We start from the raw sequence: 26,026 nt of genomic DNA, 5'->3' as shown, positions 1-26,026 counted from the left end.
TCACATATGACTCACATGTTTTGCTGCAGCTTTGCAGAATTCAAGCAAACGCCTTTCAAGGAAGATCTTGATTTAAAACTATAAACAAAGAGGAAAAAATAGAACAGTCTGTTTTAAGGTCATGCCATGACATCTCAATCAGTTTAAATCCAGACTTTGAGTAGGCCATTCTTTTGGTTTGTTGTCCTGCTGCATAAACCTAAATATGCTTGTGTTTATGGTCAAGAAAGATAGTCAGTCTCCTTCGCAAGTCTTCCAGAACCTGAACAGGCAAACCATTGTGTTCTTTTTCAAAATGCTGATAGTTTATTCAACAGTGGTTTTTGCCTTGGAGATCTCCCAAGGACTCCATTTTACCCAGTTTCTTTCTTACTGCCATGTCATTAACACCGACATTAACAAAAACAGGTGAGGCCTGAGGCGTTTTAGATGTTTTTCTCGGTTATTTTGTGATCTACTGAATGTGTCGCCTGTGTGGTTTTGGAGTAATTTTGGTAGGCTGTGGATAATTGGTCTCGCTCTGGTTCACTTGAGTTCCAAAGCCTTAGAAGTTGTTTTGTAATTGCTTTCATTAATAAGTTTGTTTCTAATCTGTGCTTATAACATCTGTTAGTCTACTTCATGTTGTCAGGGAAATTCTTTTTACATTTCATTTATTCATTTCTTTAAGTAATTAGGACTGGGTCTTGCAAATGAAATTAACCTCAGCTTTCTGACAAATAAGGTTAATTTGAGTCCATTCATTATGTAGCAAGAAGTAGATAACCTTTATGTTTTGTTTCATGAAGCTTTCCTCCCTTACTAAATAGGTCTGCCTTCATAAATTGTAAACTGCTTTCTCAGGTTATACTTGTTTGGTGCCTTGTGTGATGTCACCAGAGACACGTGCATTTGTTTATGGAGCGCAGGTTGTCTTTATCAGTTTTAGCTAACGTTAGAATTTGTTTAACTACATGGCTATTAGCAACAATCTTTCAGTCTTGACGCGTTCAATCTGGTTTACAAGACATGTAAGTATGCAGCTACTGCATATCTACGGTATTTACCGCGCCCTCCCTCCCTAATGACGTGGTTCAACGTGCACGAGCAAATAGGTGTTGGTTACGTGCTCGCTCTCGACATCGAGCGCAGTGACGTATGCTATCCGCCGCCTGTTGGTCTTTCACAGTTGGTGACGAGTATTATGAAAATGGCCTCGACCCTGCCCGTAAACGCGAGTATCCAGAGAAGATGACGACGCTGAGCTCACCAAGTCAGTCAAACACCAAAGTGTCTTCTTTGAACACGTAGGTATTGGTAAGGAAAAGAGAAAGAAAGGGACTGTCGGCAGAGGGACCGTCAAGAAAACACTCCGGACCGCAGTGTATTTTCGACAGGCTGAGGAATCACCATGGAGGATATCAACTCTAACATCAACGCGGACTTGGAGGTGCGGAAGCTCCAGGACTTGGTGAAAAAACTCGAGCAGCAGAACGAGCAGCTCCGGAGCAGGTCCACGATGTTGTCTTCGTCCGGAGCCATGTCGGCGAACCACAGACCCCTGAGCGCCGGGTACGACCCGTCCGCCCTGTCAGTGGGGATGGCAGCCAGTCTGGCCGGCTTCCCTGGGGTGGGGTTCGGCGGTTCGGGCGGCTACGGTGGGTCGGTGGAGAACAACCGCTGCTCGAGACCCCGGCTGTCCTACGACGGCATCAGCTTCAGGAGGGCGTATGAGTGCGAGGGGGCATCTGCTGCCACCTCTCTGTCTAGTGTGAACAACCTTTACCCAGACAACGCCGGGGGGTTGACGGCTGACGGGGAAACATCCATCCTAGATGAAGTGGACATCTTAGATCTTGAAGACATGGACTGTCTAAACGAAGACGAGGACAGCTGGTGAGTGACGGGCTTGTGTTGGGAGAAAACTTGCCTGTGTCTTCAGGGCTGGCTGGCAGCTTTCATTTCTCCAACACAGCTGCTCTGCACATTAGCTGCTGCCACATAGACGCCTGGCTAACAATCACCCGAGTAAACTGTCTGAAATAATGAAGTCATCCCCACAAGGAGCTGCATTGTGGATCACCAGAGGGGATTGTTTGGCACACATATGGGCGATGCCAAGCCTCCACTTTACCCCCTCCTGACCCGAGTAGTTTGGCATCAGCCATTCAGAAACTTCTTGTTCTAGAAGCACATTAGTGAAACCTAATTCTGATGGGTTTGGACTCCAGATTATCGTTTTAAAGTGACAGATTGTTTAGCTTGCCCTGGGAGTGGTGGAAGGAGATCAGTGTGTAAAGTGAAAACCGACTTGTTTTTCTGGCCGGCAGTCATGTGGGAGAGGTAGCCATGGTTATAGTCCTCCTCTCAATTCTCTTAGCACAGCATTTGGCTCAGAGCTCTGCGGCTCCGACTGAGACATAGCTGGGAAATCATCTCATCACACTGGACTGAAAGCCACAACGCCTTCATAAAGCTGACTTCTAACACAGCATTTGCAGGGATCATAAACAATGAGAGCTACATCATGATAAAAGCAGGTCATGTCTGAGGGTCGCACAGACAAGGATTAGCGTTTGGGAACATGTATTGTTTATCAGAATTAATCCAGCAGCTCATGTCTCCCCAGCAGCTCTACTGCACTCTCACTATAATGTTTGGAAAGATTAACATAGTGAGGACGTCTCTGTCTGTACAGTGAAATGAGACGTATACCAGAAGACATGGGCTGATCAGTGATTTCAAGGCTTACCAGGGATAAAAAGTTACAAAACAACTAAACCATAGAAAGGCATAGCCATGGCTACTGTAGAAGTTTTAATTATAAGCCAGAAAATGGTCAGCGTTTTCTTCAGTTGTGTGCAATGTAAAATGTCACAGGACCTTCTCCGTCTTACTTGTTGCTGCACATTGCTGGCTAGCTGGCTGAAACAAAACACACTTTCATTACTTAGAAGTAAGAGCTGTTTGGATATGACAGGCTGGCTACAGCTAGCCGGCTAATAACATCTTCTGATAATCACTAGTACTTTATAAAACTCAACATGGCTAAAGAGTAAAACATTTTACACAATAAACACTTGAAAATAAGCTCTACACTTTAAAACCAGCAGTTTCAGCTTAATAACAATGCTGAGCTAAAACTGCTAATGCTAAAACAGTATTAGTAGTGTCATTGAGCTAACACTGTTATTAAGCTATCAGCGTTAGCTTAATAACAACGTGGTAGGAATTATCTCTGTCACTCCTTCGGTTTCCACTTCTGGACCTTCTTTCAGCCTGCTGACTAGCAGTGTGCAGAAACTGTCTTAGAAAATTCAGGCAATTTATTAGAAGCATTTTCAACTGAGGCAATGATATGACGGACATTTATTTTTTTTTTAAATCTGTGGAGTTTTAAAAACAGGACATGCATAGTTAGCGATGGGAAGTGAGATGGAAGGGAGGAGTTATTTTGTGAGGTCGTAGTTACAAACGTAGGCGAACATAATGATGGGCCTTCCTTAAGAGATGCCTGTTTATGGTCATTTAATTGGCTTCTGCTATTCAGAAGATCCCTAATAGGCGTCCTCAGCTCTTTGTGCAGCATAATATGTGCTCTACTCAGTGATTTATCATCCGAGTTAAGGTTGTAAATGCACTGCTGCAGATCTTGCAAACCTCCTTTTCAGCCTAATTATTTGAGCTCCCTGATGTCCAGGTAAAAAAAGAGCAAGCTCTGTCATTTGCGATGTTTGCAGCAGTGATGTCAGGCTACTTCCAAACACTGCTCACTCGTGCTCAGCAGAGCGTTTGGCGCAGCCTGTTTTACATCAGCTTGATATCCAGGATTACCACGTAGTGCCCAGATCTCGTCAGCTCTTGTCACAGACTCCCGTAATCCCATAAATTAGCATTAGAGTGGATTTAAAACGCTCCCTGCTGCTGCAGCGCTTGGCCCATCTATGGTCGGTTACTACACTCGTTTTATCTCAAGACGCAGGTTTACTGAGCACTGTACTGTACTTGAATGACCTCCATAGAGTTTACAAGTGGCGCAAACATGCAGTCTTGATTCTAGACCGGTATTTCCCAGCATTAGCTTCACTTTCCCTGCAGTGCCTTTTGCTTTCATCTCGCAGGCTTCCTCTGCGAATGCAACGGCGCTGACAGCTGCTGACTCAGATTCCTTCTTTTATCTTATCTCAACCATAAACACATTGGTTTTACTTTTAGAATGGGCCAGCTGAGTTGTGGAATGTCCTGAAAACTTTTATACCTATTTTCAGCTTTGATGACCTCATCCTTCGAGGGTTATGTACACACTGATCACTACACCAGCTTTCTTTGTCATTGCTAAATGTATTCTTAAACTTTTCTCTCTTTTTGTTCCCTCTTATTTCCTGCTTGTGTTGCATATTGTAGTAAAAACCAGAATATATGAGGTGTGAAGACATACATTTTATTTAAAGGACGAAGGTGAAATAGATTATAATTGTAATCCGTTCAATTAGGCGTCAAGTAAATTTGTTTACTGTTTGTACAGTGTGCTGAATAAATGTATTGACTTGAATCAATTATGCACTGCAAAAACACAAAATCTTACCTAGTATTATACATCTACTTGTGCAAATATCTTAGTACACTTGAAATAGGACAAAAACTAACTTACAAATCACTTTTCAGCAAAGTATAGGGGCTTGTTTTAAGTCAGTAATACCTTAATATTGGTTAAAATTGGCAGATTTTTTTACCTATGGAAAAAATGTCTTATAAAAAGAAATCTGCTAGTGGAACAAGTGCATTTTTTTAATCAATTATTGACTTGAAACAAGCTCCTATACATTTATGAAAAGTTACTTTTAAGTTAGTTTTGTATTATTTCAAATGTATTAAGATATTTGCACTAGAAACTAGACAATAAAAAACATTTGGTTTTTCAAGATTTTGTGCTTTTGCAGCCATGTATGTTCATTCGTTTCTCCTTTCTAATCTCAGGTTATATGAATCAAAACTGAACAGTCCGCTGCAAAAAACCTTGAGTCCTATAGTGTGGTGTCGGCAAACTCTAGACAACCCGAGTCCTGAGATGGAATCGGCCAAACGCTCGCTCATCCACAGGCTGGACCTCACCCTCTCAGGTAAACCGAAACACGTGATCTTTATCTCTTCTCTTTTATTAAAGTAGTAGCAAAAGTTTACTTTTTTTTTTAAAGATAACTCCAATTACCATAAAGTGGAGTGAAGTTATTTTTTTAAGATGGTAGCATTTAAAACAACCTGTATTTTGTTGTTAATGGCACAGTCACTCTGAAGAGTGTAAAATATCCCATTGCTCAATCTGGATTCAAACACACCGTTGCTGCTCTCTGCCAGCGCAATATCTGCTGTTGACTTTTGGACTCCCACTAATTATAGTTGTTGTGCGGGGCAGAGGACTGGCTTCAGATCCTCAATGCTAAACTAAGAGACGGGTCATTTCCATTTTGACAGCGGTATGCTCACGTGACCGTTGGATCATGTTGGGCTTAAGGTTGTGTACTGGGGTAGATGAGACTCTCTGCTTTGTTGCCCAGGAATATTAAATGAAATGCTCTATGTACGTTTTCCTCCACATCCAGGAATGCTGGTGTTTGTTTACTGGGTCATTTTCCTCAGGTTATTCAATGTGCTTAGAGGTGTTTGTGCTAGATCTCACTGCACTGTCTTGATTTAGCGACGAGGCCGAAGGGTTATTCTGCCTGTTGGAGGTGATGTCACTGTAGATTTAAAAGAATGTCATCTTACATTGGCCTCCTCGTGTGACTGAGAAGGGTGTCCGCGCGTCCTTAAATTTGTATATCTAAAATTGAGACTTTGAATTGTCTTAAATTCATGAAAAAAAATGTAAGTTGGCCTCAAATACACGAATCACAGCTCTTAAATTTTGTAGCTTGTTAAACTGTTTTTCTCACAGGACTTCTCTGACAAGCAAAAGTTTAAGTCACACACAGACTTCTTCATTGTGTTCTGTGACTTTAGGGGGTTGAGTCTACAGTAACTAGCTGCTAATGCACCCTTGCTTGCGAACTAACTAGATTTTTTTTGTGTCTATTATGGATAAGTGCAAATTTATAACCAGTTGGCTGGACGATGTTCGTTTTCGCTATTGGCTCACTTCTGCTGCCAACCCATGTGAAGCTAAAAAGATTTCCACTCCAGAGTTTTTGCACACAGTGCATAGCCTCAGGTGCATTATGTGCAAAAATGCACCTGAAAAATATGCGATTTTCTTCTTTAAATTTCTGTTGCGAAACAGGTCTAAAATTTCATTCATCGTGGTCTTAAAAAGCCTTAAATTTGAGTTGGTTAAACCTGAAAAAGCCCTAGATTTTTCTGCCATGTGCACAATCAAAGGTTTATTTCATTTAGTCTCTATCTTAAGTTAATCTCAACTTCTCTACTAACTTCTATGAAAACTTGGACCAGAGTCAGAAGACACACCCATGTGTAATTTCTCAAGTAATTTCCATTACACCCAGTTTCTAACAAGAGCCTGGAAATCCTGTTGCCATGGTGTTGGTTTAGTTTGTCTCTGCACAGACTTGAAAGAACAGCATATTGTTACTTCTGTGCAGTCACATTGACAAAGCAGTCAGATATTTTACCTCGTTTCCAATCAATCGCCATGCCTTTTGTATGTGCACACCCAGCTAAAATCAGAACCTCCGGTGACATGTCTCGGTTGCATAACCTCCACAGAGGAATTGCCTGAGAGTTAGCTCCCTAAGTTAGCAGCACGACTTCTCTCATATCTGATAGTCCTGGTAGACTGGAACCGTTCAACGCGGTTCCTTCCTGGTGTGACAGCTGCCTCCCTCAGCAGAGAGATGTCCCCTGGAGTCACATGCCGCGTTTTCTGAGCAGAAACTTTGAATCCCAGACCTCCGAATCTGTTCAAGCACAGTCCGTCTCACACTTCACTGCCAGTTTTATCCCTCTTCTCCTTTCTGGCCTTTATCTCCTTGTTTGCACAAGCGTCTCTGTTTGTTCTTCTCTCATGATTTGCCCACAGCTCTCTGCAGCTGTTTTAGCTCCTTCTTTATGAACTTCAGCTCTCAGTTTTGTGTTGGTTTTTTTTTCCCCTTCTCAAACATTTAGTCCTGCTTGGTTTGAAGCAACCGGTTGTCTGCTGGGTTACTTGGGATTTTCCATCTTTAAATGACTGTTAAGCTTTTTGGTTTTTTAAAGTCATGGTGGGTGGGATCAGCACTTCTTTTTCAGGACATGAGAGTTTTAGGGCATACTATTTTAGTTCGTCCCTGAGCTGCAGCTCCCTTTGATTGGCCCGTGCCTTTGTGGAATGACAGTGTGCTGATGCGATGGGGTATATTACGCAACAGCCGCAAAATCCTTAAGAAGCCGTCTAACCTTACCTGGTTCAAACTTCTACAACCAGACGAAGTAGAAAAATGGTGAAAGCGGAGCATTGATTTGTCCATTTCGCTCAGCGTTACAGACCTACATGTTGATGTGTTGTCGACATTCCTCAGCAGCTGATCCATGCAGATGTTAGCAGGATGGACATGCTGGAATTTCCTGAATAATGCAGGAGGACAGAGTGCCGAGCCTGAGGGTGAAGGAAGAGGGAAAGTGAAAGAGGCCGGCTGGATGGAGAAGGAAGTCGGCCTTAAATGGCTGCTTTCCATTCACCACAGAGCAGCGTAAACACACCCAGCCAGAAGGAGAAAGAAACTCTGGGATGGGAAAATGAGACGACGGCCTTCCAAACCACCAGAGGTTTCCCGGTTAACCATCTGCCAGATTCAGATTGAGATCACTGGGCTCAGGAATTGAGCTTTCTGACTGCTGGTTTGCAGGCTGTCACAGAGAATCGCATTGTTCCGCCTGCATATGGATTGAATGGCGTGCATTGTTTAGGAACTCTATCAGGCCCACACTCAACATACGGTGCTGGACACTCGACCAGACTTACAGTGCAGAGCTTTCATTGAGGCGCTGGCTCACACACTGAGACCCAACACACTGCATCAGGTGAGGGCGAAACAGTGCAACGCCGAACGGAAACAGTTAGAATTGTAGCAACCTGAAATTACTTTCCCACAAAAAGACAGGATTTTAACACAGTTAATATTTCAAGTGCAAATAACATTTCCAAGTATGTTCTTCAAGAAGCACCTTTAACACAAATAAAATCACATCCTAAGGAGCGCAAAATAATCGTTCCATATCAGAATTAACAGGAAATGTTTAGAGTATGAGCAGGTCTTACAGAACATCTCAAAACTGATTTTGCAAAAAAGAAAAGAAAAGAGCCAAGTTTACTGTTTAGCGTCACACATGCTATCATCTTGCAAGTTTGGCTTTTTCATGAGATGTTGTGAAACAGGAAGTTAAATTTGATGGAGGCTAAGAGGATTGGTCAAAACTCAGTTGCAGTGATTGGTCAGAAAAGAAAAGAGAGCCAGAAAACGTTAAGATGGTTAGATTTGTGGTAAAGTTGCGTTGACTGGTGAAAATTGCAAGACCACACAAAATGTGAGAATAATGAGTGAATTTACATTGATAGTTGTGATCACAGCTTCTTAGAGGAACTGGTTGGTTTGGTATTTATTCATTCAGTCATGGTCTGTTCTTGTTGTTTTAGCCAACAAGCGCAGGAGCCTGTATGGAAGCCCTTATCTCCAGCAGAGCTACGGGAGCCCATATAGCACAAATGCAGCCAACAGCCCCTACAGCAGCGGCTTCAACTCCCCCTCCTCAACGCCCTGCAGAGTTCCCATTGTCCGCCAGCAGCTGATGCCCAGTAACTCTGGTATGGAGCGCTTGTTATCTCACTCTGCTGCGCAGTATTTCTTTAGTAGGAGACTGAAATGTTCATGAATGACTTCCTGCCCAGTGCACCAGAGAAACGCAGCGGTGGAGAGGAATCCTCCGGCGATTAGTCCGCAGTCATCAGTGGACAGCGAGCTGAGCACATCGGAGATGGACGAGGACTCAGTGGGCTCCTCGACTACGTACAAACTCAACGACGTCACAGACGTCCAGATAATGGCACGCATGCAGGAAGAGAGTACGTTACCGCAACCGTTCTACCTCCAGCTATGCTCTGATTTTCTGCCTCCCAAAGCGTTTCTGTTACACCGTTCATGTCTGTCAACAGGTCTGAGGCAGGAGTACGCCGCCACGGCGTCCAGGCGGAGCTCAGGTTCTTCCTGCCACTCGCTGCGGCGCAGCACCTTCAGCGACCAGGAGTTGGACGCGCACAGTCTGGAGGACGAGGAAGAGGCGGTGCACATGTCCTTCGCCTCCAACCTGCCCTCCAGCCGTTTCAGTCCATCCCCTCGCCACTCCCCCCGTGTCTCCCCGAGGAACTCCCCCCGCTCGCGCTCACCCGCCCGCTCCATCGACTACGGCCACAGCCGGGGCTCGCCGCAGCCCATCATCAGCCGGCTGCAGCAGCCGCGCCACTCGCTGCAGGGCCACGGCCACGACCTGCAGACCAGCGTGGTTAAGAACGAAGGTAAACACAGAGCTCACAGGCCTCTGCAAGTATTGAACTTATCAGTGGTTTTCTAATTCAAAATCTGTATTAGACCTGTTGACATTAAATCAATGGTAACAATTATGCCTGGGCAATATAGATGGAAAGATGGATAGGCAGATAGGTAGGTAGATTTTATTGCAGACTCAAAGTCCAAGTCACATTAAAAAGTTTTGGAAGAATTACTTTTTGGAAAATTTGGATTTTTTTTAACCATTTCACTCCTTGGTTTCCCCTTGGTCAAAGTGATGTCAGTGTCTGTCATGTTGTTTGACACGTTTGTTTTACAGTTTCTGTTTACTTGGACTTTGAATTCAGGGTAACTATGACAAAATATCAGTGCTAGGCAAAACATTTTTAATTACAAGTATAAAGTCGTAATATTACAAGCAGTCATAGTTAGCTGGGAATAAAGTTTAAACAATACAATATTAATGTCACCATATTAAATAAAGTTGTGATATTAGGAGAATGAAGTGGTGATTTTATGAAAACTTCTACACAAAAATAAAAAATTAAAATAAGAAATGCTGAGCATCTTGTTAAGTTACACTCCAGCTTTGGTTTTACAGATAAGGAAATACTTTTTCTTTTAACATATTAGCATCAAGTTATTGTCAGTAGCAGGATTTTGAAACAATCGTGTGAATGACTATTTTGAAGAAGGAATCACATGGACGGAGGTTGTCCGATTTTGATAACGCTCCTGGTAAAATTGCATCTTTATTCTGCGAATATTCTTGTAATTAAACAAACATTCTTATAGCCTGGCTCTAGTATGCTGTTACTCAACTCACAGTAGGGATGATTTCTCTCATTTGTAATTTTTGTAGAAAAGAAAGTAAGAAAAACAAAGTCAGATCTGGTATGAAAAAAATCAGATTTTATCTTTAAGCCATATCATCTAGTCCTAGTAACAATTCAAGTGATCCACACAAAGAAAAGCTTGTGTAGATTTCTTATTACTGACATCTGGTGTGAATTTCAAGTCAGCAGCTCCATGAGAATATTGGTATCTCATAGAAACGTGTCGGTACTTCTCTGCCGCATGCCGTGCCGTTCACTTTGAACTCATTCGCCCTCTGTCCTGCTGTTGCAGAAAAGCTTCGCCGAAGTCTTCCCAACCTCACGCGCTCGGCCGCCGTGACGCCTCAGTCGCCAGAGCCGGTCAAGAACAGCCGCAGCTGCGAGTCCAACCTTCAAGTGCCAAACGGCGGCTCTCCCCGACACCAGAGCCAGTCTGCCAGTGAGTATCACCCCTGACGGCGTCCTGAGTGATCTGATGTGACTCGAACAAACAAACCTTATTTATGCTGCAGCAGCCTTCAGATTAAATATTGTAACCACTCCGCTGGCATTATTCAAGCATTTGTTTTGTTCTGCAGCTCAGCAACATGACAGGCTTTGTAATCTCCTGTTAGTCATTGTGTGAGTGGGATTTGTGTTGTTTTCTCTGGCTGCACTTCCACTGTAGGGACTCTGCTGCTTTGTGGTGACATGGCTTTGTTGTTTGGGTGTGTGTGTGTGGGGGTGAGGGGGGGGGGATCCTCTTTGATCAGTGTTGGTTGTAACATCTTTTATTCATCTTTTCCTCTTGTCTAACTTTAACATGAATGGAATGCTCTCAACCTGCAGAGTAAAAGCATGGTACTGGCAGCTGGTTGGAGGACCTTTCACACTAACATACTTCCCTCAGATTTATCTCTATAGTTTTGTTCTTTCTGGGTAAATTCCTCCCTCTGTAAATAACGACTATCCATTTAACGTAATCCTGTACAGAGAGGGGAAGGTAATGGTGTTTTCTTAATCCAGGATCAGTAGGAACAGAGCAGGTTTCAGCTGCTGACCCTGACATGGGTGTCTGCGGGACGGGGAACTCTAGTCTTCATGCTTTAGATCAGATTCTGTTTTCTCCTGGGCTGCAGAAGATCTTCATCTTTAACGGTGGCACATGTTGGTCCTCTCTCTGTTTCTACCTGAGCTTTGGTGGCACCAGGCATGTGGGCCCATCTAACCGCTCTCTTCACTGTAAAGCATGGGTAACCCACACCCTCCTTTTTTCTTTCCTCTGGACTTCTCCACCTCCTAGAAGAAGCATCCTCAAACTGTGTGTGTGTGGAGCCCCCTGGTGGACTTTCCAGGCTTTCTTTATGCTCTCCAGTGAAGCGGTGATTCTCAGACATCCGTGTTGACTTGTGCCGTGTTTTCCAGCTGCTGCTCAGCTCCCAAGATACTCCGGTACTTCTCGTTCATCCCCGAAACCCAAACAGCTTCTCCAAAAGCCAACCGCCCTGCGAGGTAACAGCCTGAAGCAGCTGGAGGCTGTCCAAATGATCTTACACACTGACATGTGCACAACGTCTGACACACTGAAAGCATGGACTATCGATGAGTGTAGATGATGAGCTTGCCATATTTATGGGGCTGAAAAGGACGTGAGCGAAGAGCATTAAGGCACTTGATCTCAGTTGTTGTCTCTGAGGCTGTAAGGTAATGCATTTTAGATGCTGTTTGTGCAGCTCTCTTTGTGAAGATGGAGGAAATAACACAGTGGAGCAGACTGGTTGTATTACAGTCTGATCACAGAGGGGACAGGGTTCAGCTGATTGTTTATTTCATTTGGTTTTTGTTGGGTTGCTAACAAGATTTTATAGTAGCATTCAAAACGGTTAGCGTTAGTAACTGGACACTCAAGGACACGCGCCACACCAAGACCCTGGGTCAATGTTTTAGCTATGAAGCTAACTTCAGAGCCTGAATGAACTGCAGACATTTAGAGGATTTCAAATTTTCCATTCATAATTTCAAGCCCATAGATAGCCAGACTGTGTTTAAATGTAACCCCAAAAGCTTATTAACCAGCTGTAGCAAGTGCATTTAGAAATATGGCTGCTATGTGATTGGTGGATCCTGAAAATAATAAAACAGTCTGACAGTCCCCGCACACACCCAAGGCCCTTTCCTGCCTGCTCTGAATTAAGGCCTGTCTCTGTTGTCTTTGTCCAGTCCCACTCTCCTGTTGCTTTGGAGAAGAAGGTGATTTCAGTGAGTATTCACTGACGGCTCTCGTCTTTAAGTATCCTCTGACTGTGTTTGCGCTCCCTGGTTGTATCGATGTTGTGCTTTTGCTCCGTTTGTGACTCGCCTCATTCTGTCAACACATGACGAATCATCAGTCAGCAGCTGTGTCCGATAAGATCCGTTTCATTTTATTCATGCTTGAGTGACCATTTTGTAGTTCCAACCAGTAAGGATGATTTGTGGTAGTGGGATGTTTTGTTTTTTAAATATCACCATACTCTTTCATGCTGCTCTACTGACCTCATATTAATGCCAGTCTCACACCACTGCATTGTTGATCATCATGTCATTGCTAAAGTAGACAAATAAATGGTGTAAGTTTAAGAACAACTCACCTAACGCGGTTACACCTGACTTCCTTCTTTCTTTACCTGTCTGCAGTCCCCTCTCCCAGTAAACTCCGAACTCCAGCCACGCCATCACCACTGGCTCTGAGGCAGCCTGTAAAGGCCACATCCACCCCCAATTCTGCCACCTCCACCCCGACCCGCTCGCTGGCTCCACCCCGCAGCGGCCTTCCTCGACCGAGTGCTGCTGCAGGAGGAGGCATCCCTCTGCCTCGCAGCAAGCTGGCTCAACCAGTGCGCAGGTACGCCTACCTATGTGACGTTCTCCCACACTTCTATACATCGCCATTGTTTAAATGTCATCAGATTTATATCAATAATCCAGTTCAAAAAGTTACTGATGTAAATAAGTTTCCATGGAAACTAATCAGCGTTTACCAAGATGAAAACCTTAAGAGCGTTACCCATTTCAAGCAAGATATTTGTTCACAACTTTCCTACAGAAACCCAATTTCAGAGATTTAATATACTCTCTCTGAGGTTGGAACGATTAATTGGATTACTCGTGATGAATTGATTATTCAAATAATCGTCGACTAATTTAGTGATTGATTAATCATTAAATACCATCTCAAAAATTGCCAGTTTGCTGAAAGAACAACATGCTTAGGTAGTCATTAAGCCAAAACTGTATGAAAAATGTATAAAAATTATCAACAAGTTATCCCTACTCTGTATTGATAAGTCAAGTAGAAGTAGCTGATCTTTTCACATTAGACGTTTTAGCTGCAGATGATCAAATATACACTAAAGGAATGCTTTGTTATTGCATCTTAAACAATAACATACTTTTATTTGAAAAAAGGGAATTGTATTATTTGTTTGTATCTTTTACTGCATTTTCAATTTAGCATTAAAAATGCTTAAGTGGTTCAATGAAAGGTCTGCTACATGTGCCGATTTTTTTTATCCAGTTAAAAAATTATTCTATTAATTATTCAATTAATAGAATAATTGATAACTAAAATAATTGCTAGTTGCATTTCAAACAAGCTTCTTGGTAGCTTCTCATTTCCTCAACTTTGATGTAAAAAAAAAATGCATCAAATTGCTGAAATTTATTTTTAATAACATTCTAATTCCTATCCTTCAACTCATTTTAGATATTTTGTATAATTTATAACTGTAGACACACTGTACTCTTATCAAAACGTAATCCTGTTTTCCTTTAGATCTCTCCCTGCTCCTAGAGCTTACGGCAGTACAGGCGACAACTGGAGAGAAGGTTGTTACTGAGCGGAGCCAGCAGGGGGCGCTCTCCGGCCACACTATCAACAGAAGGAAGGCGACAACACAACTCGGCACTTTATGTACCTACATAAGATTTTCCTTAAAGAGGCAGACAAACGTGTATAAATCAGAGTTTTAAAAAGGAGAGGAGAGACTCCACAGTGTGTCAAAGGGCGTCCATCCCATCGTCGTTCTCTGGGGGGACTGGCTCTGCGGGGGACGGGGGCCCTCAGGCGTCTAGTGCGGCCTACACAGAAAATGCCAAAGAACCCAGAAGAGGACATGCTGCCTGCAGTCATGTCTCCATGCCCGGCCTCCCTCCCGCCGCCTCTGCTCTCCTGTCACCTCCCTCAGGTTGAAATGTTTCCACACATTTCTGTTCTTCTGCTCTGTGTTCAGCAGGTGTTGGTGAGTGGTCTCTATGACGATGGTGTGCAGGTGAACTGTCCCGTGATGTTAAGAGAATTGTTTGATGTCTTGCAACAGTGAAAGCACCTCTCTAGTGTGGGTTGAACTCTTTAATCGTTCCTCTCATAAAGTTAAAAAAAATATATATTAAAAAGTCAGCCAGAATGTATGCACAAGTTTGTTTTACAAATTATTTATTCAAATTATTTAAGAAGCATATGTCCAAACATCCATATCAGTATTTTGAATAAAAAAAAAATTCTGTTTCTTGAGAATGTTCACTATGAACCTCAGCTGCAAGCTAACTCTCCAAAGCCTCATTTTGGTCTTGAAGCGTCAGATAAGTTCTGGTGGAAAACCAGAGAGTGAGGGACGCCTCAGTTCTATAACGCCCCCTACAGGACATTTCTCACAGTGCTCAGTTAAAGGACAGCTCATCAATAAACAGAAGTTGTATTGGTTTCCAGAATCTGACTTGTTTTCTTTTTTGTTGTTATGGAGAAGTTATCACTGTCACCCATTCAGCTGATGCAACCAAGACAACTCTAATGTTTCCCAGTGATCTGTGTGTGTTGTTCAAGAGGGGAAAAATAAAAGGACTTGAAAATAGTTTGAAAGGTTTTGATAGGCTTTCACGTGACATGCTACATGAATCAAGAAAGGCATGCCGGTGTTGGGACTGGTGTTTGGGTCATTGCTTTGGTGAGTGTCTTCAACCAGTGCCTATAATTTAAAATTTCACTTGAGTTTGTTTATGATTTGTGCCAAGATCTTTTTTTTGCCAATGATGTTTTCAGCTTTGCATCTATGCCTGGTTAATATGCTTGCCTGTTTGTTTTTGTAACTAAATCAACACACTTAATTGCTTTAAAGTGTTCCTTTTGCCTTTGTATTTATATATATATAAAAAATACTGGTTCTGTAAATGAAACTATTTATTAAAGAGATGGGTGCCTCTGTCAAAGCTCAGTTTTGGTGGGAAGCCAGGATGAATGTTGCAAAAAGAAATATAGCACACACTTTGTGTGAACCATTTTTTGTTAATGAACCTTTTTTATAGCCACAACCATAATATTTGGTTTTCCTGTGTAAAGTCACATTTCAAATAAAACTTTAAAAGTTTCCTTTCTTCTGTGTCCTCTGACTTGTTTTTTCCCCATCCAAAACAACAAGTTGGGTTTAATTTGATTGAACAATATAAATAGATGAAATAAGATTAAGTAATTGATGTAAATTACTAGAAAAACAAGAATTATAAACCAAAATGTACAGTTAATGACCATCTATCTGGCAAGCTAGGTAGCCATCGTTTCAGTAAGGTCTTTAAAAGCATTATGTATTCAACACACAAACCGTATTACGCACCTGAAGTCACTTCCTGGTTGCCAGGAACAACCTGTAATGTTTGCACAGAACGAAGAGGAGATTGAATCACGGAGTGGTCCAAAACATCCCATCCCATACTGGACCTCAAAGGTGTGACACCAGGATTCATATCCTCTTGAAGAGTGAGACAGTGATCTGCTGCAGACTCTGCTTCTGAGGGATGTGGACACATAAAACAGACAATTCACATGGATGATGCTGAATGTGGTGATTTGTTGTGAGGAGAGATCACCGTAATTCATTAATATTGCTCAGGATGTCTGACCTGTAAGTCTGATCTGGAGGACTTTGGTACTAAACTGATGGTTAAGAAACTAATGGACTTTAATAATGGCTAAAAATAGATTGGAGAAATCTAAGGATTGATTTCTGGGAAGAAAATAAACTGCAACAATTGTCCTGTAAAAGATTCTTACTCTGGTGCAGTACGAGAGGAGAGAGTCATTATAATTTTATATATATGTATATATATATTTATATTTTTTTTTAACCAGAAACAGGAAAAAACATTCTTCCATATTTGAGTTGTACAAAGATTAGTTGTGCACACAAGATGTTTATTTGTCCGACTACCAAATATAAAGAAGCAACAAAAGCACAGCTGGATGGTGAGGTATGGATTTCCACAGCAGGATTTCCCAAATACAAAGTTTTTAAAGCGCACACTGAAAGAACAAAAAGCTAAGTATGTTCTGTTTGTCACAGAAAGTACAAGAACTGAGCGGATCAGCTTGCATGTACAAATCCTGGAATGATTTCTGACAAGCTTCCATATAAATTTAGCTTAAAATTTTGCTAAAAGACTTCAATGATGAAATTTGGCTATTCAGATTGACCAGCAGGGCTTCCATGTGTGTCTTTGTTACCAAATTGTTATGAAATCCATGCAGTTTTCTCACACTTTTCTTTTTTTTTCTTTTTTTTTTTTACAGCTGTACAGAATGCAAATTATTACCTCTAAAGGAGGAATATGGTTAAAAACTTGCAAAATGCTAAGACAATGGTCACGAAACGTTACCGTAATTAAATTGAGAGCTGAAACAAAATGGCACACAAATAGAAAAAGATAGCTTGATTTGATTTGACTTGGGGAAAAAATTTTTTTATGAGCTTTAACTCCAGACACATCAATAAGTCAATGGTCAAATCTTGCGAGCTACTTGCGCCATAAAGTTCAATAGCGCCATGCGTCAGTCGCATATAAAAAACACAGGAAAACTGGCAGAGCGGCAGTTTTTCTCCTTTTTGTGGATGCGTAAAGCAGGAACACAAATCTGGCTGTTAGTGCTTCAACCTGCAGCTGAAGCTTCAGAGACTCCCGTCCTGTAGGACCCATCCGTGGCACCGGGCTGAACGTGAGTCGCTTTAAGACCATCGGTACCGTCACATCCCCTCGGACTCTGGATCAGCTTCTTATTGGTGACAGCGCGCCGCTAGGGGACTCATTTTACTCACGGACACTAGCAGGCGCACAACGCGACCGTGGAAATACTTGATCCTCCTGTTGCGCCATGGAGAACTCCAGCGCGCAGGCAGCTGCCATCACGGGCTTTATCTTGCACACTTTGAAGCAAACCGTGGATTCACAGCGCGTTTCGGAGGGATATTTTTTCCTGGAAGGCGGTGCACTCAGGACTGACGATGGGGTTGGATTTATGACCGCTCCCCAGACCGAACCTCCTCACCTGGTGCCTGCTTTCTGGGACTCCCCGCTCAGCCACGGCATCAATGTGTTCGTCGGATTGGTCCTCTGCTTCACCATGCTGGGCCTGGGCTGCACCGTGGAGGTGAGCCAGCTCGGGGAACATATCCGCAGACCCATCGGGGTACTGCTGGCACTGGTGTGTCAGTTTGTCATCATGCCCCTGGTGGCTTTTCTTCTGGCTTTAGCCTTCTCTCTGGATGATGTGGCAGCGATGGCGGTCCTCCTGTGTGGCTGCTGTCCTGGTGGGAACTTGTCAAACATCATGTCTCTGCTGGTCCACGGAGAGATGAACCTCAGGTAGATCCCGTGTGCTCATGTCCAAAAGAGTTCACAGCGCGCATCGGAACGCGTCTTTCCTACATTTACGCACAGAATAGGAGAGAACAAATAACGTTATGCCCTGAATCTGACCTAAAGTCATTTTTGCATGTCTGTAAGGTGATCCACAAACCGCGCCCCGCTTTCTGTAACAACTGCGCGTCTGTCCTCTGCTCTCCCCAGCATCATCATGACCATATCCTCCACCCTACTGGCGCTGGTCCTGATGCCCCTCTGTCTCTGGATCTACAGTCGGGCCTGGATCAACACGCCCGTGGTCAACCTGCTGCCCTTCGGGGCCATCATCCTGACCCTGTGCAGCACCCTCATTCCCATTGGTTTGGGTGTTATGCTGAGATACCGCCACACACGTGTGGCCGACATTGTTTTAAAGGTAATGTCTGGTCCAATTACTTTAGTTTTAAAATGTATTTGACTTTTCCATCGGAAATAGCATAGGCGCTTTGCTGTGGGGTTTGTGGAGACCAACTTTGCGTAAAGACGCACTGCGTAAATCTTCAGCGTTTATCATTAGAGGTTGGGTTGGGAGGAGTGAGGGGACGGTGACATCAGGGACACTGAGTCAGGGAGAGCTCCTCCCTGTCGGTACTGATAAGTCTCACATGAAGGAGGCGTCTTTGCACTGATGCAGCCCAGCTTGGGATGCGTTGAGTTTTTAAGAGGATGAAACCAAAACAGATCAGAGATCCTCACCAAACGATGCCCTACCGAAAATATCCTTCAACCCTGAATGCTACAACCAAAAACTTCAATATTGTTGGGAATTTATGTGACAGACCAACACAAAGTGATGTATGTCTGTGAATCAAGGCATAATTTAATTTTTTTTTAGAGATTCAAATCTGAAAAGTATTTTGTGCAGTTCCCTTTCCTCAAAAACCACAATGGAATCTTTGGATCAAAACATTTTCATGTGTTAGAATATTCCAGTTAAAGCCCAGACCTGAATCGATTTGAGACTCAGTGGCAAAAAAATTATGTCCATGCAAACTCCCTATCTCTGGAGCTATTTTGCAAATAAGAATGAACTCAAATGAAACTTTCTACAAAACTGGTAGATATAGAAACTCCAAAAGCCTTCTAGAAAGTATTGAGAATAAAAAAAAATTGAAGCTGCACTTTTCAGATTTTTATTTTTTGCAGAAAATGTACACTTTTCCTACCACTTCACAGTTATTAGGGCTGGATGATATGGCTGGAAATCATATCACAATATAAGCATTTCATATCAGTCCATATCAATAATTATTGATAAGTTTTTTGTTTTAAATATCTGAAATACTGCCAAACATGTAGCAGACAGATGTGGCTAACTCTGAAACTGCTGCTGCGCATGTTTCTCAAGGGGTTGTTGCTAGGCAACCAAAGACAGAGAAAGTTAGTTGATTCCACCAACCTTGCTTAGCTAGCAGCAGCGGCTAAGCAGCTAAAGCCTGTCCTCTGCCTACATTCCCCAGAATGCTGTGCAATTCTGGATCAGAGTTGAGTAAAATGATTGGTCACCTTCCTAAAATATTGGTCGAAGTCATAAAAAAAAGACAGAAAAAAGGAAAGAAAACACCACCTCTTAATGGCCAAAAAGTGATTCAGGCAAAAATCACTTGTGGCAAAAAAAATGACTTAGGCCATTTTCTTTTATTAGGAAGGTGACAATATTCCATCAGACACATTATGTATTCATATTGGTCACATCTCTGTCATGATATATATCATTACTGATTTATTGACCAGCCCTACCAGGTATGCACAATTTTATGTTGGTCTATATCAGATAAAATCCCAATAGAATGGACTTAATATCATGGCCATATGGAGCAAAATGTGAAAAATAACTTTTTACAGAATAAAAAGTTGCCTCAGTCTTTCTGATCCAGCGACCCTCTGTCCTCAGGCTTCCCTTTGGTCTCTGCTGGTCACCCTGGTGATGCTGTTCGTCCTGACAGGCGTGATGCTGGGACCGGAGCTGCTCTCCACCATCCCTCCCTCCGTGTATGTGGTGGCCGTCCTGATGCCTCTGTGCGGGTACGCCGCGGGCTACGGCCTGGCCGTGCTGTTCGACCTGCCCCCCAACAGCCGCAGGTCTGTCTCCCTGGAGACGGGGTGTCAGAACGTGCAGCTGTGCACCGCCATCCTGAAGCTGGCCTTCCCTCCTCAGCTGATGGGCGGGATGTACATGTTCCCTCTGCTGTACGCGCTCTTCCAGGCAGCCGAGGCCGGCATCTTCATCCTGGCCTACAAGCTGTACAGGAAGGAGGTTCTGCTTAAATCGGACCCCACGATGGACGGCAGCGAATCAGACATAACGTATCAAAGGTTCCGTGACGAGGACTTTGAGCCGTCTTACGGTGCTGTGACAGTGAGCGACCCGAACACAATCATGCTAGAGCCCTGCCCCCCTGATCCCACTCCTGTTTAATATTTTAGGAATTAATATTTCTTTGCTGCTGATCTTCGGAGATGAGACCAGAACATTTTGATTGCTGTCGTTCATTAAAAGAAAAAAAACACAAACAGGGAGATGAATGTGAAAGATTGATGTGGGGTGCTTTATGTCATGAGCTAAATTCATTCAAATTAATCACTGTTGCCTTTTAAAATGAAATAACACTGCTGTTCCTTGTGGAGTAAAAAAAAACATTTACAAAGATTTATGACCATGTGTAAGTGATGATTTAAACATATCAAAACGTGCAACCAAGCCTGTGCCAAGCTGTATCTGTACATTACTGTATAGAGCAATTAAAGATCTATATGTAGTCTATTTGTTTTTCTATCCATCAATGTTGCACTATTGTCATCTCTTGGATTTTGCTACTCATCATTTCCTTTCCTCCAATTCGCTTAACGAGTCCGGTACTTTTCAGAAAACAAAATATCTTTCCTTTCCCTGCATTACTTTCCACTGAGCAACCACATTTTCAAATTTGAGTTCCCTATTAGACCTTCTTTACTTACTCAATAATATTCTTTTACACACATTTTCTGCAGCTAATATTAAACCAATTACATAAACCAGTAAAAATGTTTCTCTACCAGTTCTTATTTTATTTATACTTATCTAATCCCTTCTATTTATTCCTCTAATTTTTATAACACTAATGTTAAATCCTATCTAAATGTCTCCCTTTTATCTCATTATCCTATCCCATTTTTCGTAACTTCTTACTTTCTCTCAAACTATACTTATGCCTTCAGAATTAGACAACTGTATTTAGACAAATATCAATATTTACTATTTTTAACAGCCTCCTTAGCCAACATATCTAGACTTTCGTTACCTACATGAGAAGTCTACGTGTTTCATGTTTAATATCTGAGCTGAAACTCTACAGCTGAACCCAATCAGGCCTGATGGCGGGCTCTCGCTGTCCAATCTATTTAAATAGTTACAACACGCAGGTTGGCCTGGTTGAGCAAAGAAAAAAATGGCAACATATGGCGAAGAGCCAGTCGACAGATACTTCTATTCATCTTACAACCCTTACGTGGGCAGGTACACCCGGCCCAGAGACGCGGGGTGGAAATATAAAGGTTATTTCTCCCACTACGGAGACAACTCTGACGCGATCAACAACCACCAGCGCGCCCAGCTGAAATCCATCTTATCCCAGATCAACCCCAAACTTACCCCGAGGCTCCGGAAGGCCAATACCAAGGATGTGGCGGTGCAGGTCAACCCGAAGAAGGACGCCTCTGTGCAGTGCGCCATCGGCCCGCGGACCCTGCAGGCCATGAAGCGGGACTTCCAGCGCAGGAAGAGGCGGGAGCCCGCCACGCCCAGCAGTCCAAAGGCAACAGGTGGCGTTCGTTATCCACGAACCCTGGCCGTGTACTCCCCCATAGCTTACCGGAGCGTCACGTCATTCCTCGTGGACGACAATAACAACATCAAGGATGCGTCCTCTGAGGCGACGGCGACCGTAGAGCCGCACGGCGACCCGGGAGAAGGGCCAGGAGAGGGCACCGAGGGGACGGCGGAGGAGGACGGCGGAGCTGGTGAGGGTGGGAAGACCGCAAAGTCTCCTGAACCGAGCCAGAAGTTTAAACTACAGCCGCAGGTGAAGGGTGAGCTCGCGCCACCTGTCGCAGAAGAATCACAGGGCAAGGCCCGCGTGCGCTTCCAGGTGAGTCGAGGCGCGTGCGGTGGCTTTACCGAAGATTTCAGGAGAAACTGAAATAAAACGCAATTTAAGAAACTCCCAGCCCCAATTACACTTTTAAATACTTTTTTTCTCGTCGCAATGTACAACCTGTACTGTTTAACTGCTGTAAAGCGGCAATGAAATGCCAACAATACATTCTCTGAACATTGGTTAGAATTGAACAGTCAGTCCAAGATGCTGTCTAAAAAAACCTATTGGCAAAAAAATGTAACTTCAAACCTTTTCACTTTTAACTGGATAACCTTCATCTACAGATCCGTTGTGTATGCTGAGAGTAATTGTCTAATTTCCCTGTCTGCTTAATTAGTTCCTGGAACAGAAGTACGGCTATTATCACTGCAGAGAATGCAATCTGCGATGGGAAAGTGCTTACGTATGGTGCGTTCAGGGCACAAACAAGGTGAGTAACTTCACAAGAGATCATTGGTTGGATATTGCACTGAAAGTTGACTGTAAATGGCTCTACTCTTTTCTAGGTTTACTTCAAACAGTTCTGCAGGAAATGCCAGAAGGGCTTCAACCCATACCGTGTAGAAGACATAACATGCCATGTAAGTTGCAGCCCTGCTTCTTTACGTCAGTCTTCTTGGAACTCCTTCTCATGCGTCTCTTGTTCTCCAGACTTGCAACAAAGCCCGCTGCTCCTGTGCCCTGACGCAGCGGCACGTTGACCCCAAACGACCCCATAGACAGGACTTGTGTGGCAGATGCAAAGGCAAGCGGCTCTCCTGTGACAGCACGTTCAGCTTCAAATACATCATCTGAGTCTGTTCGACTAAAACCCTCAATGCAAAGCACACATTTTTGATGTTTCAAAACTTTATAGATTTTTTTTTTTCCCATGTATGTTTTGTTGACTCTAAGCACATCATGCCTTGGATCGTAATAAATGGCTACCTTGCATTTTGGGTGTTTTTTTTTTTTTTTTTAAAGTATTTTATTTTTGCATTAAGTGGTCTTTCATTGGTCAGCAGCGGTTTGGGCATGTGCTCCAGGAAGATGACTAGAGATGTCCTGTAGGAATGAAGTCTTTAGTTATCCAGAGAAGGCTGGTATGTGGAGGGAAAATTAAAGTGGGTCTGCATTCAAAATCAAAATGTACCAGATGAGGACTGAGATTAACTGTACAAGCATTAGTCCCAAGAGAAATATGGAAGGCTGAACACGTGATCAAATGCAAGTCCAGAGCACAACCTGTGAAGGAATGTATATTGATGCAGCATGAAACTGAAGCCAAAAAAAAATGCTGCCACCATCCAAGATGAGCCTATGAAGATTTCATGTTCAGAACAACAGCTTAGTGACTCAAACCTATGAGCTTTTCTTATGTTAGCTTTATACATACATCCCATTTGGGATGAGCAGTGCATTACACAAAATTACAAGGAGGGGGAAAAATACTGGTTTTACGCTATACACTTCCTAAAATATATACAGAGTACAATAAGTTACGCTTTCATTATAAGCTGTAGCAAGTCTGCACTTTTGTGTATGAGCATCTCCCAATATATATCACACAGTCAAGAGTCTAAAGGCATCTACTTATTTGGTTAAAGAGTGAGTTTTGCGTGAAGACCTGCTGAAGGGAACTCATCTCTCGGAGCAATCAAACATATATTTCTCTATACACTCCCTGAAGGCAGGGGGTTTCCCCACAGGATCACATGTTAAATATCCTAACATTTACAACCTAAGATGTTAGCTCTAATAAAAAATACATTTCTCAAAAAAATATTCTTGCAGTGCTTTCTCACTTTCAAGCATGCATTTGAAAACTTTTTTTTTTCCTTTTTTTTTTTTATAAACAAGATTCTTCTGAGTTTGCTTATGAGTCTTGATGGTGTGTCCTTAACACGGACCGTCGTACGCGCTTCCACACCGACTCCCAGAGGAGGCCAGCGCTCAGTGTGACGGGCTCCTCCTGGTCAGATCAATCAAAAAAAAAAGTAAAATGAAAATAAAATATCCCACTGCGTCCAATCTTCACCAGACACACCATCGCTTGACTTATTGCAACTGAATTTTGCAAGTTGGCTTAGTCTGGAAAAAGCTATGAGCTTTAAGCATTCATACAGGCAACGCTAATGCATGAAGAGTCACAGTTACTTCCCATGCATCCTTTAGCCCTTTGTATGTATAGTCTCTCTTGTCCCCTGCCCTCCCCCGCCCAAATCTCTATAGGGGGCTGATTTCGGTCCAGTTTGGTTCGGTTCAAAGTCCGGTGCTGAATGTGGTCGTGTGAAGCTGGCATGCCTGGGCCTGACTCAGAGCCTCGCGGATCTGCAGGTTGAGCTCCATGAGGCGGGTGCTGGCCTGAGACAGGTCCCTGCTGGGCCCCACCACCGCCAAGCAGCCCGTCTGGCCCAGCGTTTGGTGGCGGAAGTAGATGTGCAGGAGGGTCTGAACGGCCTTGTCCTTCTCGTTCCCGAAGATGTCGTTAGGCCACAAAGACCTGAAGATGAACCAAACGTCAGTAACGGAAAAGAGCTTCTACAAAGACGTTGACTGAGCACGTCGTTTTGTACTGAAAAGACTTAGATTAAACGAAAAACACATTCAGCCAAGGACTAAATGATTTAACCTGGGCCAAAATAAAGAAAGTTAACTGCTATTTCATTCAATGGACGGCAATAACATGAGTCAGTGATAAACATTTAGCTAATTCCAAAACTAAGACTGAGCCTAAGAGACGAATGTCAAATATTGTGGAAAAAGAAATGATCAAAGACTACCAAAACATCAGGAAAATAAAGCCAAAGTGACCTGATTTCATACATATTACTATATTGCTGTTAGTTTTTGACTGTCAAAGATAATTTATGTTTGCATGTCTGCAGGGAATCCTTTGCTTCACATTTTGTCAAGTTAAAACCCCAAACTTTTATGTAGTTTATTGGGAATTTGCATGACAGACCCAGAAAAGTAGTGTACAATTTTAAACAGGATAGTAAAAGAATGCAAAGTACTTTTTTAAAATTTTAATAAATATACACAATTCTAAAAAGATGGCATATTAAAACATTCAGAATCTGTAATTCAACCTGTCAGAGCTTGATTTTTATTCACTATTCTTTAAAACTTCTAGTTTCTGATGGTGGAGACAAAAATGTACAGCTATAATTTTAGCAAAAGTGTTAAGTCCGATGTGGCTACAAAAGGATGCTACACTTTTCAGATTTTCATTCATAAGAAGAAATATTAAAAATCCTTTGCACCACTTTGATTTTATTGATCACATAAAATCCCAACAACTTTCATTGGTGTTTGTGGTTGTAAGGAGACAAAATGTAGCACATCAGAATACACCAGAGAAATGGGAGTTAAAAAAATACGCTAAATATTTTTGCCTTAACTGATGAACTTATATTAGCAGAGAGAAGCGTTTGGCTGGTGCTGCTGTGTTTATCTCACCTGAAGATTTTGACCTGCGTCAGAGCGGAGCTGAAGTCTCTGGCTCTCAGCGTTTCTATCAGTGACTGGATTGCCGTCTCGGTGTTGGTCTGGGCATTGTCCGACATGCACACATCCTCCTGGTTATCATCTCCTGTTTCTGCCTCGATCAGGCAGCTCTCCAGGATAGTGAGCTCCTCGGACATGTTGGTTACCTTGGAAACGGACAGAAAAAAAACAACAACAAAACCCTCACTTATTGCATCACAGCGTTAAATAACATGTACGACATAAAGCTAGGAGGCCGGCTAAATAAACCTGAAGTACATATTAACTGGATTAGGTGGCTCTCATCGATCTGTGCTGGCAGTGATCTAATTATGCCAAGTAGCAAAATCGGATTAGGATTTGATTGTAATTTAGGCGAGGTAGGGATCAACTGCGATGCAGATGTGGTGACGATTATTTACACGGC

General features: G+C 42.9%; 4 protein-coding genes across 17 annotated transcripts in view; 3 read left to right on the top strand and 1 right to left on the bottom strand.

Annotated features, from left to right (window-relative positions):
- Window positions 1–1,129: 1,129 nt before the first annotated feature.
- On the top strand, window positions 1,130–15,696 carry slain2 (SLAIN motif family, member 2). 3 transcript variants are annotated; one of them, XM_028026908.1, is made up of 9 exons: window positions 1,130–1,875; window positions 4,957–5,099; window positions 8,606–8,773; window positions 8,858–9,031; window positions 9,122–9,481; window positions 10,602–10,748; window positions 12,509–12,547; window positions 12,965–13,172; window positions 14,103–15,696. In XM_028026908.1, the coding sequence occupies exons 1-9, from the start codon at window positions 1,391–1,393 to the stop codon at window positions 14,164–14,166; spliced, it is 1,788 nt and encodes a 595-aa protein (XP_027882709.1). In that variant the 5' UTR covers window positions 1,130–1,390; the 3' UTR covers window positions 14,167–15,696. The 3 variants fall into 3 exon arrangements, with proteins under 3 accessions (XP_027882709.1, XP_027882710.1, XP_027882708.1); XM_028026907.1 differs by lacking the exon at window positions 12,509–12,547 and adding an exon at window positions 11,714–11,800 and having other exon boundaries at window positions 1,131–1,875; XM_028026909.1 differs by lacking the exon at window positions 12,509–12,547.
- A 77-nt stretch (window positions 15,697–15,773) lies between these two features.
- slc10a4 (solute carrier family 10 member 4) lies at window positions 15,774–20,759 on the top strand. Its single transcript, XM_028026912.1, has 3 exons — window positions 15,774–17,956; window positions 18,161–18,371; window positions 19,890–20,759. Exons 1-3 carry the CDS (start codon window positions 17,466–17,468, stop codon window positions 20,412–20,414), a joined length of 1,227 nt encoding a protein of 408 aa, XP_027882713.1. The 5' UTR covers window positions 15,774–17,465; the 3' UTR covers window positions 20,415–20,759.
- Window positions 20,760–21,384: 625 nt separating this feature from the next.
- Window positions 21,385–24,095, top strand: zar1 (zygote arrest 1). The gene is made up of 4 exons (XM_028026913.1): window positions 21,385–22,122; window positions 22,469–22,561; window positions 22,638–22,712; window positions 22,783–24,095. Exons 1-4 carry the CDS (start codon window positions 21,424–21,426, stop codon window positions 22,924–22,926), a joined length of 1,011 nt encoding a protein of 336 aa, XP_027882714.1. The 5' UTR covers window positions 21,385–21,423; the 3' UTR covers window positions 22,927–24,095.
- The window catches only part of fryl (furry homolog, like), an 83,985-nt gene continuing 81,049 nt past the window's right edge, over window positions 23,091–26,026 (bottom strand). For 11 of the 12 annotated variants that reach the window (XM_028026899.1, XM_028026900.1, XM_028026893.1 and 8 more), the window contains 2 exons: window positions 25,573–25,766; window positions 23,091–24,613 (listed from right to left, as the gene is read on the bottom strand). In XM_028026899.1, coding sequence (XP_027882700.1) covers window positions 24,373–24,613; window positions 25,573–25,766 — 435 coding nt within the window. In that variant the 3' untranslated portion in view covers window positions 23,091–24,372. The remainder of the gene's footprint in view (window positions 24,614–25,572; window positions 25,767–26,026) is intronic. The other variant, XM_028026902.1, reaches the window with a different exon arrangement.

The sequence above is a fragment of the Xiphophorus couchianus genome, chromosome 9, assembly GCF_001444195.1.
Source record: "Xiphophorus couchianus chromosome 9, X_couchianus-1.0, whole genome shotgun sequence".
Lineage (NCBI taxonomy): Eukaryota > Metazoa > Chordata > Actinopteri > Cyprinodontiformes > Poeciliidae > Xiphophorus > Xiphophorus couchianus.
Note: the sequence above shows the minus strand (reverse complement) of the source record. Positions and strands in the feature narration are given on the sequence as shown.

Coding starts and splice junctions, on each gene's coding strand:
- slc10a4 (XM_028026912.1), top strand. CDS start 17,466: ATGGAGAACTCCAGCGCGCAGGCAGCTGCCATCACGGGCTTTATCTTG. Junction 17,957..18,160: donor CACGGAGAGATGAACCTCAG/GTAGATCCCGTG, acceptor TGCTCTCCCCAG/CATCATCATGACCATATCCT. Junction 18,372..19,889: donor TGGCCGACATTGTTTTAAAG/GTAATGTCTGGT, acceptor CTCTGTCCTCAG/GCTTCCCTTTGGTCTCTGCT.
- zar1 (XM_028026913.1), top strand. CDS start 21,424: ATGGCAACATATGGCGAAGAGCCAGTCGACAGATACTTCTATTCATCT. Junction 22,562..22,637: donor GCGTTCAGGGCACAAACAAG/GTGAGTAACTTC, acceptor ACTCTTTTCTAG/GTTTACTTCAAACAGTTCTG. Junction 22,713..22,782: donor TAGAAGACATAACATGCCAT/GTAAGTTGCAGC, acceptor CTTGTTCTCCAG/ACTTGCAACAAAGCCCGCTG.
- slain2 (XM_028026907.1), top strand. CDS start 1,391: ATGGAGGATATCAACTCTAACATCAACGCGGACTTGGAGGTGCGGAAG. Junction 5,100..8,605: donor GCTGGACCTCACCCTCTCAG/GTAAACCGAAAC, acceptor TTGTTGTTTTAG/CCAACAAGCGCAGGAGCCTG. Junction 11,801..12,964: donor AAAGCCAACCGCCCTGCGAG/GTAACAGCCTGA, acceptor ACCTGTCTGCAG/TCCCCTCTCCCAGTAAACTC.